The sequence below is a fragment of the Rhinolophus hipposideros genome (genome assembly GCF_964194185.1).
Source record: "Rhinolophus hipposideros genome assembly, chromosome: 13".
NCBI classification, from domain to species: Eukaryota; Metazoa; Chordata; class Mammalia; order Chiroptera; family Rhinolophidae; genus Rhinolophus; species Rhinolophus hipposideros.
In genome coordinates this window covers 23754835-23768098 of record NC_138059.1, presented here as the reverse complement: position 1 = coordinate 23768098, position 13264 = coordinate 23754835, and the positions used below count along the sequence as shown (strand labels likewise).

The 13264-nt window shown below is 32.9% G+C and overlaps 1 protein-coding gene across 2 annotated transcripts in view; it reads right to left on the bottom strand.

Moving 5' to 3' along the window:
• Window positions 1-13264, bottom strand: part of NUDCD1 (NudC domain containing 1) — a 56847-nt gene that overhangs the window by 23069 nt on the left and 20514 nt on the right. For both annotated transcript variants that reach the window (XM_081069910.1, XM_081069911.1), the window contains exons 5-7: window positions 9378-9560; window positions 5733-5937; window positions 729-873 (exon numbers count right to left, since the gene is read on the bottom strand). In XM_081069910.1, the coding sequence (XP_080926036.1) occupies window positions 729-873; window positions 5733-5937; window positions 9378-9560 (533 nt within the window). The remainder of the gene's footprint in view (window positions 1-728; window positions 874-5732; window positions 5938-9377; window positions 9561-13264) is intronic.

The window sequence follows — 13264 nt, the reverse complement described above, 5'->3', positions numbered from 1 at the left end:
GAATGTATTACTTACATGTCTGTAGTGATGCTGGTGTAAACAAAACTGCACTGTCAGCTGTATAAAAGTACAGCACGTATAATTATGTACAGTACATAATACTTGATAGTGATAACAAATGACTATATTACTGGTTTATGTATTTATTATAATTTTAATCGTTATTTTAGAGTCTACTCTTTCCACTTATAAAAAGTTTGCTGTAAAACAGTATGCTGTTACTCCAGCAGCAGCCTCGTACATCTTGTTTACCATCTCTCTTGATCACATTTCTAGTGCTTGATTTAATCTTGTGTTGTTTTGTACAGTGACATGCTGTACACGCATGTAGCCTAGAACAATAGGCTATGCCATACAGCCTAGGTGTGTAGTAGACCACCTAGGTCTGTCTATGTGCACTCTATGATGTTCACACAATGACAAAATCACCTCATGAGTCGTTACTCAGAACTTATCTCCATCGTTAAGTGGAGATGACCATGTGTGTAGATATATACATACATACATGCACATCCACCATATACAACATGACATCACACACACACATATTCACATAGTGTAAGGACTGAATATTAGAATTTTAAGCACCATATTCAAACACTAGTCAGCAATACTTAATACGTGTCTTTTACATTAGGAAAACAAAAATGTTTGAAAAATATAGCACAATCCTCACATAACATACTTCTAGATCCGTAGAAAGTCAAACTCCTACTGCCAATGCTTACCAGTTCTTCAGAAGTCAAATGCATCAAACGTTCAGCTATTGCTGCACACTGGGCCGAGTCTCTTATAAATTCCCCTTGTTTATCACCGACTACCAGCTCTGGCCATGTCAGCCCTTCGTTCTTCTTAATTAAGGAAACCTCTAAGCTAGAAGTTTAAATGAAAAATGTATTGTTATATTAAGCAACCATACAAATTATACAACCAATGCCAAATAGAAGAATCTTCCATAGAAATTACCCTTCCCATGTCCAGATGTGTTACCAAAAATTGTGTTCATTTTTTTAATTTTGCACATGTATAAATAATTTAGATTTAATAAATAAACAAGAAAGTACCAGTGGAAACAGTATGCCAAATGGTTTGACGAGGGGAGTGATTGGAAAGAGTAAGAACACCCAGAAAGTATTGCTGTGGCCCAGGTGTGCAGTGTGTTACTGAACGTAAGCAACAGAAATGCAAGCAGCATGGATCTGAGCTATTTCACTGGGGAGTGGTGGTGGTGAGGGTGGGGCTGGAGTGGGGGTGGATACATAAAGTTAATTGGAAAGATACCTCTTTCCGTGTGGAGCCAATTAACTTTATTTTCAAACACTAGTAGCTATAGTATATACCATGTTTCCCTGAAAATAAGACCTAGCCAGGTCATCAGCTCTAATGCGTGTTTTGGCGCAAAAAATAATATGACAGCTCTTATTTTACTATAAATTATTTGACTATGATACCAGGTCTTATATTAATTTTTGCTGCAAAAGACCCATTAGAGCTGATGGTCCGGCTAGGTCTTATTTTCGGAGAAACACTGTAATTATTAATCTAAAGGTTAGGAAGGTTAAATCAATACAAATATTAATTTTTAAAATACAGACTTTTAAGAATTGTAAAGAAATGTAGGAATTAGAAAAATATTAACTTTGGTAATACAGGAAAAAAATGTTCATGTGATCTCTATCAACTTAAAATCTAATTCTGTACATTTACACCATTAAGCACAAGTTCCAAATGCACTAAGAAGGGCCTATCAAGGACTGAGATTAAGGTCTGATGCAGAGGTAAAGGGAGGGCGAGCTCAGCCAGGGCCGACTGTGAACATAGGATAGGGAGTGGCCCATGTGCCTCCTGAATAGGAAGGGAAATCTGAGTAAGCTGTTTTGGGAGCAGCCACTGCTGTTAACACAGAGAAAAGTGGGGTGGTGGTAGCTATTCCACAGCAAAGCAGCCTTTTCCATGTGCCATCTTTACTAATCCATGCCCTGGAAAAACAAGTACAAGCAAACAACTGCAAGAACACAATAATAATTATTATCATAATTATCAGAATGAACACGCAAACTTATCAGCTATTCTTTTTCAAGGCTGTTATTATCACCACCTCATGAATTAATTGCAGCACTTTAAAATTTTCTGAAACTAGTTATTTTAAGAGACTATACAAAATATATTTCTTATGTAATATGAGTTGCTATCATTAGCATTAAAAATTACCACCGCAATCAACGATGCCCACATTTAGTTATATTTTCTAAAGAGAACTCTAATCTTGATGATGATGATGATGGTGAAGATAATAATAATGACAGTAATAAAAATAATGACAGCAGCTTATATTTACCTAATGCTTACCATATGCCAGGTGCTGTCTTCAGCACTTTACATGTTTTAACTCATTTACTGCTCACCACAACCAAATAAAGAATTATCATTATCTCCATCATACGAGTAAGAAAAAAAAAGCACTAAGTGGTTAAGAACTCGCCAAGGTCACAAACCAGTAAAGCAGTCGTGCTCCAAGCCCATGTTCTTCACTACTGCACTGCTCTGCCTCTCTGCAAAAATGCGTGTAGATAACTAGTGCAGAACGTTTACCCACTGACCAGAATGTATAAGACTGTTCTTAGTTGCTACCTAAATAAGTTAGGAAGAATTCATAGTCTCAGTTATAAAGAATTTCTGATCCATCATTAAATATGCACACTTAGTGCACCCCTTCTAGCACAACTGCATTTCTACCTAAGTATTAAATCCTGCCATCTAAGCCAAAAAGAACATAAATTCCCATACATAGTAAACTATAGACTAGTTACTCTTCCAAAGGGAGAGGGAACATTAGTTGAAAATGAACAATGAGTAATTTAATCAAGTACAGAAATCATGTGTTTTTAAACCAAGGATACCATCTACACATCATTGTAATTATCTTTTGCAACATAAAATAGTAACCAAGTACATTAAAATTTAATGGAAGAAACAATACAGGTCTGTTTTCATGTATTAAATGCTGAAAGTATCTGCATGAAGTAGACCTTTGCTGGTTTACTGCTTAATGACTTACATTTAACAATTTGTTCTAGCTGGTTTGCCAGTTTATAATGCTACCCTCAAATCTATCACACACACATAAAACATGTTTAAACAGCATTCCGTGGATATAAAATATCTTTAAAACAATCTTTCAGATAACTGAGTTTTTAAAATAATTTATTAGAAAGTGTAGGGCAGCTGGTTAGCTCAGTTGGTTAGAGCTCAGTGCTCTTAACAAGGTTGCTGGTTCCATCCCCACATGGGCCACTCCACAACTAGATTGAAACAACTACTTGACTTGGAGATGACAGGTCCCAGAAAAACACACTTAAAAGAAAAAAAAAAAGTGTAACCAAGGCACTAAATTTCTCCATTAATAAAGTGAATTCAGGATATCTGCTTTTAAAGCTTAAAACAGTTTTGGACTAGATACATATTTCTTAAACTCCCAGGATTTACACTCATACCAAAGACTCACGTGGGGCATATACTACTAATCAAGAACTGTACTGAGAGTAAAAGTATCTAACTTATACCCACTTCTGACCAGATTGGACCACTTTTAAAATTCAGTGCCTAATACTATTCATCAATCCATCAGTGAATTCAATAATTACTAAGACTTGGATAGATAATGAAAGAGAATAATTTTATAAATTCAAATGATTTGGGGTGTGAAGTATCTGGGACAACAGATGTGCAAATTGCCATGGTAGTGGAGGCAGATTAGTTTTAGAAGACCTTTAACCTTTTTACCTTTTTTTAAATATACCTTTTATTGAGGTGTAATTTATAGACAAAACTCACACATTTTAAGTGTAGAATTCATTGAGTTAGACAAATGCATACACCTGTGTAAGCCAATGAAGATGCTGAATCATCCATAAAGTTCTCTTGTACTCTTTTCCAGTCAGTCCTACCCCCTAAAGGTAACTGCTGTTTTGATTTTTATCACCATAGATGAGTCTTGCCAGTTCTAGAACTACACATACATGCAACCTCACATATGTACTTTTTTGTCTCTGGCTTCTCTCACTCCATATAATGTTTCTGAGATTCAGTCATATTGTATTTATCAATAGTTCATTCTTTTTTATCGCAGAGTAGCATTCCATTGTATGAATATACCACCACATTGTGTTTATCCATTCACTTTTTCATGAACATTGAGCTGTTTCCAGCTTTTGGCTTTTATGAATAAAGTAGCTACAACTATACTTTTATGAGTTTGGGGAGGGAGTTGTTTTTTTAACATGTGCTTTCATTTCTCTTGGCTAAATATCTAGGAGTAGAGTTTCTAGGTTACAAAGTACATGTTTAACTTGGTAAGAAACTACAGAACATTTTGCAAAGTGATTGTATCATTTCCACTCCCATCAGCTACAAGTTGCTTCCTGGTGCTCCACACCCTTCCAACATTTGATACTATCAATCATTTTAGTTTTTGCCATGCATTGGTGTCTCATCTGGCTTTAATTTGCATTTCCCTAATGACTAATGATGATTATTTTCATGTGCTTACTAGCCAGTCATATATCTTCTATTGTGATATGTTTATTCAAAACATTTGACCATTTTTAATATTGAGTTGTCTTTTTACTATGCATTTTAGTAGGTTTTTATTATAATTAAGAACACAAGTTCTTTGTTTGATGAGTATTGGGACTATTTTTCCCCCCAGTCAATGGCTTGCCTCTTTGTTTTCTTAATGGTGTCTTTAGAAGAGAAAAAGTGCTCAATTTTGGTATACAGAAAAGCTCTTTTTTGATGAAGTTGAATTTATCATGTATTTTTTTGTGAATGTGTCCTGAACACCTAATTCACAAAAGAAATGTAAATGGCTAATTCACATAAGAAAAATATTTATTATCCACAATTTTCAAAGAAATATGAACTATTCCACTTGTGGGTATTTATTCGCCATATATATTCCACTACATGTGAAATTACACACACACACACAAATATATTCACTGTAGCAAAAGCCTGGAAACAACCTAAATGTCCAACAATAAAGGATCAATTTTTTTTAATGATTATGCAGTTGATACTATGAAGCCATAAAAAAGGATAAAAAAATAATTATGCATTCTTTATGGAAAGGTCTCCAAGATTTATTGTTGAAAGTTAACAAAAGCAAGCTGTACAACTATGTAGTATGTGTTGAAAATGTTTTTGTCAAAAAACAAATATATATGCTGCTTGAATATACATAAAAGTAAACTAACAATAGTAGTTGTGGGGAATTAGAGAATGGGTGATGGGAGGACCTGGGTTTGAGGGCGTCTTTTACATATCTTAAAGAATGGGAATGAACTATCTAGTCAGCAAGTTAAAGGTCACACAAAATATATATTTTTATTAAAAAATTTAAAAAGTACAAATTAAAATAAATAACCACTTTTACCTATTAATTATTATTGTTACTGTTATCATTATTGTATCCAGAGCTGGTAATGAAAAGCACTACCATACAATGCAAGCACTAACTATATTAGTATCTTTAATCTTAACTACAATTATGTTCTTTGACACAGTAATTCCATTTTTAATCTATCTTAAGAAAAATGATCAGCAACGTAGAGTCCAATCAGATCAATTATAGCATTCGCCTCTGAGGGAACCGCTGTAGAAAGAGTAAAAAGAAAAGGAAGAAAAATAATAAAAAATAAAATTTCAAATATAAATAAAACTATAAAAAGTACCTATTATTATCTTTAATTATCCATGTACTGCTTTCATGATCGACAGACGAGTAGAGATTTCCTTCCAAAACCCTCTGACCCTTCAGCACAATGTTGACATGATCAGGCAAAACCTGTACTTGGATGTCCTCCTTGGTACTGTCTTCTGGAAGCCGCACTGTTACTGTCAAGTCCTCTTCAGTCTGTTGCCAGTAATACAGAGGTTCTATTGGGAAAAGAAAATGCATTCCATAATAAAAAAATTAAGAATAGAACATATAAAATTAGAGACTAGAACATACAGATGAATACCTATCTAAAAAAACCTTAGCGTATTTTCTAGTGATCTCACAAAAAAGTAATTATAAACAAACACATACAGATCTCTTTGGGGAATTTTCACTCAAAGAGTTATAGTAATTGCACTTCACATTTTCCTCTTCCAGGCTTACTTAATACTCTAGGAGATAAGTATTCATAAAATACTAATGACAGTGATCCCTTTATCCTCATTCCTTCTCTCAGTGCCTCCTAGTACCTCTCCTTCTCTCCTTCTCCCTCTTCCCTTACATAGGACACATACACACACAATGAGTGCATTCCCAGTTCCAAATAATACCAAATATGTCATAAATTACTGTTTGAAACTTTCACCACTGCCCTGATTTACCCATGTTAGGGCAATGTAACTCTGTGAGACCACTATTATTTGGTGGGACATACATCCACACAAAAATAAAAGATATATTTTTCTTGTAAAGGTATTGGCTATTCTACCCCACAACTCTGTTGCATGAAAGCAATTTCATAGGAAATGCAAAGGCTGTCAGCATATTTTATCTAAGTTCCCAGTAAAAGAATCCTCCCTTCACCTCCTCCATCTTCTCTGCTTGTCTCCTAAAAAGCCGGCTACTAAAAAAAAAAAAAAAAACACCTTTAGACCCATCATATTGTAACTATGGAACTAAGAAAATAGTACTTAAATGCAAAATGAATAAATATTTGCCTAATGGCATCCATAAGCATTAACCTGACCATCCACTGATCCAGAAGAAATATAACATAGTGCTTAGGAACCAGTGCTCCAGAGTTCTGGGTCTGAGAATCCTGGCTCAACCATTTATTAATTTTGGTATATAATTTAATCTCTGAGCTTTATTTTCCTAATCCATATAATAACAGAATATTATATACCTCTAGGACTGTTGACAATTAGATGAGCTAATATACATAAAACATTTAATATCAATTCTATTATCTAAATATACACTCTCACTAAATGTGGGTTATTATTGTTCTTGTTATTTTTGCACTGTTTTATGGAAACACTTTGGGGGTACTAGATATGCTCAAAGATACAGCATAAATATAGTGTATCTTCTAGAAGAGTCACTTTTACTTGATGTTAAAAAATTTAACAAACATTATATTATAGAAATAAATATAAAATATGCATGAGTTCTCAGTTGATAAGTTATTTTGGGGTAATTTCGAATCTGCATTACATTCCTTTAAGTAGCCTCTCAGATCCTCTCTCTTTTGCTTTTAGAAGTATTTTTAACATAAATTCACTGAAAAACTGAACAATAGCTTAAAAGATTGATAACTATAAATTCCCTAGGCAAGTAATTTGTCTTCTTCGTATTTTTGTCTACTGCAAAAGTTATGGCAGTTTATACACAATACTCAATGGATAACTCCTGCCAGATATGGTGGGAGGACATTGCAAAATCACATGAGCTTTTAGTATAAATTAAAAACCATGGAAACAGACTAAAGGGAAAGTCAAAATTTTTAAATCTCTCCACTAAACATACACAAACACCTAAATAGTTTTCTCAGTTATTGGTTGCTTTGAGTGCCTTTCTATTTAGATATCATGTTTTAGGTCTTTCAAAGAAAATACTATTATTTGTATCATCATAACAATATTAAATAGGCAACAGACAGTATCAGTCTTCTTGAGGTTTATAGAAAGTGAGACCAGTATATATACTAAGAAGACTGTTTAAAAGAAAACTTACTACAATTAATAAGCTATCCATAATTTTTAAAATTCTGTTTTTCATTTATTATTGTGAAAATCATGAAGTAAATGCAAAATAAATTTCCCATTAGAAAGTGGGTATAAATATTTAGTAAGGACTGTTTATTAGAAGGGAAATAGAAAAAGGGAGATTTGAGGTTTACATTAAAAGGGAAGCACAGACATAGTAATAAATTCAGGAGACATTCAGAATACAATGTGAGACATCAACAAGAAAAACAATACCTGGACTGGTAGGTAGTGATTTAAACACGTGTTCCACCTAGGCTGCAATCTGTCTTGGAGCCACATGATCCTAGATACTATGTAAAATAGTTCCAAGGATTAAGGCATTCTTTCATTCCTTCACAATTGCTCACCTAAGGATTTAAGTTCTAAAGAGCATGTGGTCTAGAACTATGCATAGTTGTTCTGGCTAAGCTCTAGGAGAGTTTAACATTATAACTAAGACAGAAAAGTAGAATTTATTTGGAATAGGATCTTAGAGCAAGTCTAACAACAACAAAAATCACATATAAGGAAACTACGTTGTTAACAGGCTAAATAAAAGGCCACCAAGCACAATTCTTGTATTCCGAGGAGATATTTATCCACCTAGGGAAAATATTTTTCAAACATTTATTTAGTATTTTCAAAAAATTCATTTTTAAAAAGGTATAAATATATAAAAATAGAGAAACTAATTTTATTTTAAATAATTAACAAAAAAGGTAGATTCAAAGGGTAATATGTATAATTGTTAAATATTGCAAAATCTCTTAAGAAACATATTATTCTTTGCCTATAAACATCAGAAATATGAACAGTAATGATTACAGAGGGATGGTCTCTTGAATATATTCTTTGTATACAAATGTAAATTTCTCCTGAAAGACCATGTTACTCTTCATTCTAAAACATTACCTTCATTCATTCACTCATTCTACACAGAAAACAGTCAGTGATTATGCATACCCTCAAGGAACTTTCTTTCAGTTGTAGGAAAAGTAAAACATGTACATTACCAGTTTTTCCCCGAAAATAAGACCTAGCTGGACAATCAGCTCTAACGTGTCTTTTGGAGCAAAAAATAATATAGGATACACTCTTATAGAAAAATAAGACAGGGTCTTACATAATATAATATAGACCCGGTCTTATTTTACTTACATAATATAATATAAGACTGGGTTTTATATCAACTTTTGCTCCAAAAGACACATTAGAGCTGATTGTCTGGCTAGGTTTTATTTTCGGGGAAACAGGGAATACACCTATAATTAACAGACTTGAGCTTATTTTAAAAGATGACTATCTTCAATACTAATATGCTGGCTTCTCAAATGCCAACAACAAATAGACATTATTTATTCTTTTGACAAGTATTTATTAAATATCTAATCAGATAAGCTAATATATATATTTAAACATTTTTGGTAATTATAAAATTATTAAGTTAAATTAGTTTATACTATTTAGATGGTATATTTTACAAAAGATTATTCTGGTAAATGTAAAGGAAAATAATATTAAGCACCTATCTTCACCTGGTAAAACCCATAACTGGGAAGACAAACCAGACATAAATATGTATGTATATAAATACACATGAGCTCTATAAAGATTAAAAGTGAAATTACCTTTGATTTTCTCTGACATATTTTCATCCTTATTTTCTTCAATATCTTGAGCAACTGGAACAAATGTGAAGGACTTGTAGGAGATAATCATTAGACCATTCCCATCAGGCTCAACAGCAGCATAATGTGGCACTGATTTTCCACGGAGACTATAACGCTTAGCAATTTCATATTTTTTATTATCTGAAAGAAAATATTTTTAGAACAAAAGAATTACAAATAAAAAACTATTATAAAAATATTCTGAAAATATTTGTATATTAATTAAAATTAAGTATTTTAAAGGTTCTATTAAAAGGCACACTATTAGGTTTCCTTCAGTAAGGGTAAAAAAACTGACCACCTAATATTCTGTAAATATATCCTTATTTCAAAATACTGGATCTCATGAGAATTGTTTTAGAATGTGCTATCCAATGTGGTGGTCACGGGTCAGAGTGGTTATTTAATAAAATTAAGTAAAATTGAGCCACACATGACTAGCTGCTATCACACGGAATGGCACAAATATAAAACATACCCATCTTGCAGAAATTTCTATAGGACAGCAGTTTTCAAGATCATGAAAGTGACTGAGCTGAAACAACAGCCTCTGAATGTTTCGTCTTTTCTTTGAATACTACTTTCTACTGTCAACTTTCCCGGCAAGTGTATGATAGACACCTTTTGAAAAGAGCCACAAATTAAGGATAAAGGGAAAGTGTGAAGCGGACTCTTTTTCTACCCATTCTAGCTACAGATAAGAGGTTTTGCCTAAAATGGCAATGTTTAAAGTAGAAATGATTTTTATACACACTCAGATATAGATCTACATGCCTACTATAATGAAACATAAATAATTATACTTAGAATTTTTAAGATATAAACAACTGTGTGCTGAAAGTTTCTGGTAAATTCACTGAATTTATTCTTCTATGAAAATATGGTATTTTTTGCTTTAAAAAGTACCCAACCATTTCAGTTGAGTCCATACCTTTACTTACAGTTACTCTTTTAAAAATGAGTTCTACTTGTAGCTTCACACTGAATATAGTCAAAATTGTAACTCAAATACAATCTATTCTAAAACATCTATTATTGTTTTCACACTAAACCCTCACCTACATTCACACATTTATTTCATACATATTTAAGAACAGATTTTTCATTTCAATGAATGAAATTCATTTTTCATTCACAGGTACAACCTATTTTTCCTACACAGGTACATGCAGGGCAAAGACTCAGTCCTACCTGCCTTAAAGACCCAAACTTAGACACTGTATAAAATAGGGAGCCTTTCCCAATATGTGTGGGACAGAAAATAATAGGTAGGTCTTAAGTGAATTCCATGGTTAAACAACTTGGGAAATTCTGGATTAAAATTAATATTTTTTACTCAAAATTTTTAGAAACTTTAACGTACATAATGTGTAATGGGGATATTGTATGCCACATTTTAAAACTTACTTGATGATGAAATTTATCAAATGTTTATCAAATTTGTCAAATGTTCCCCTCAACACAATTTATACACTGCTCTGTTATGTTCATTTAAAAAGAAAAAGTAACACAATTATTATATACTGGTAATAGGAAGAAAAAAGGAATGAGACATTAAGGAGAAATAATTAAAATTATTTGGGGGAGAGAAAAGTGAGTCTAAATATATCTGTTCAGTTGAAGCAAGGAAACAAAGATGAAGAGAATAGAGGTTATGGTACTAGAGCAGAGTGCCACTGTGTTCTGAGGCAATCTGATGAGAGTTGCTGTGGATTGAGCTAAAGCAGTCACAGAACCAAGTGTCTTGGAGAATAGAAGGGACATGCAGGACAATTTCTCCTATAACATGTTACGTACATTAAGAAAAACACAGTAAAGCTTTTCTTATCTCAAGCAGGGATGTATCTGTACACTATACAGTGTGTGCCACAGATTGAATTTGGTATTTTAAATGGTTAAAAAAATCAAAAGAATAATACTTAAATACATGTAAAAATTATATAAAATCCAAATGTCAGTGTCCATAAAGTATTATTGGAATACAGCTATACTCATCCGTGTAGTGTCTGGCTACTTTTGTACCACAGCGTCCTAGCTGAGCAGCTGTGACACAGTTTGTATGGTTACCATCTAGTCTTTTACATGAAATTTTCCAACACCTAACCTAAACTTTTAAGATACTGTGTTCTTCTAGAGATGAAACTACAACACTGAGTAGAAAAACAAAAAAATTACATTGAATACTTCAAAGAACAAATCTAGGAAATTTATTCAGCTTACATATAAACTATTCATGTATATAAATATATATATATACACACATAAATATATATTTATATATACACAGACATTATATATATACACACATGTACCTACGTACATATATGCACTTATATAATATACGCATAGATATAGTAGTCCATTTTGAAATAAAAGAGCCCTCTTAGAAAAAAAATGCTAATAGCCCTTACTAGATTGTAAACTAGTAGCTACGGTACAGAAATCTTTTTCTATAGAGATCAGTGATAATCTAAGACTGATAAGTTAAACGAGTATGTTAATAAAAACTACTGAGAAAATAGTCATGGAAACAAGCTCCCTTAGTTCTCAAATACAATAAAAAAACCACTTGATGAGTCAATAAGAGCTAAGCACTAGCAAAGAGCAAAGCCACACCTTAAAAGAATTAAACGAATCCTAATTAATAAAGGAAAAAGTAATTTTTAATCTCCAAATTAGAAGTCTGACAGTTTCAAACAGACTAAACGTCAGAACATTCCTACACAGGGAAGCATTTTAGGTGAGAAAAATTAAGATTTGTCCCTGAGGTTAGAAACAAATGGCAAAGTTCAAATAGATTGAAAGAAATCACAGTTGTGATTTAATAAAATAAAGGTATTCATTTCCATCTAGGTAGTTATATTTAATTTATACTTCAATTTCACTGTAATTTATAATTAACTTACATTTAGTTTTATATATAAATTTTTGTGTGCAAATGTGATAATATGTGTATATACACGAGATCGGACAATTAGGTTCCCAAACTTGTTGCAACAATGTTGCTAACCTTTTTTGATATCAGAGGGATTACTTATTATGAATTTGTACCAAATGGACAAACACTTAACAAAAGTTCCTATTTGGAAGTGCTGAAAAGGCTGCATGAAAAAGTTAGACGACCTGAACTTTTCGCCACCAATTCATGGCTCTTGCATTATGACAATGCAACCACCTCACCTGGCACTGTCAGTGAGGGAGTTTTTAGGCAGTAAACAAATAACTGTATTGGAACACCATCCCTAGTCACCTGATCTGGCCCCCAATGACTTCTTTCTTTACCAGAAGATAAAGGAAATATTGAAAGGAAGGCATTTTGATGACATTCCCGACATCAAAGGTAATACGACGACAGCTCTGATGGCCATTCCAGAAAAAGAGTTCCAAAATTGTTTTGAAGGGTGGACTAGGTGCTGGCATCAGTGCATAGCTTCCCAAGGGGAGTACTTCGAAGGTGACCGTAGTCATAGTCAGCAATGAGGTATATAGCACTTTTTCTAGGATGAGTTCTAGAATTTAATTGTCCAATCTCGTTTGTGTGACATACACACACACACACACACACACACACACACACACACACATACGTATATATTTGTATATATTAAAAATATATGCTTTAAATTCTTCAAAAATTATGTAATAATGTCGCCTTTTATAGAAAAAGGCATAATTGACTGGGGAAGTAGATGATTTTTTTTTTATAACCCACTAAGGAGAAACTATAGATATTCATTCCACTAAGTGGCAGGAATCATAACACGATGCCCAAGAAAAAGCAAACAGCATTTATAGGAACAGCTTTGCATTTCAAACCTACTACGTTATGGCAACCACTATGAAGA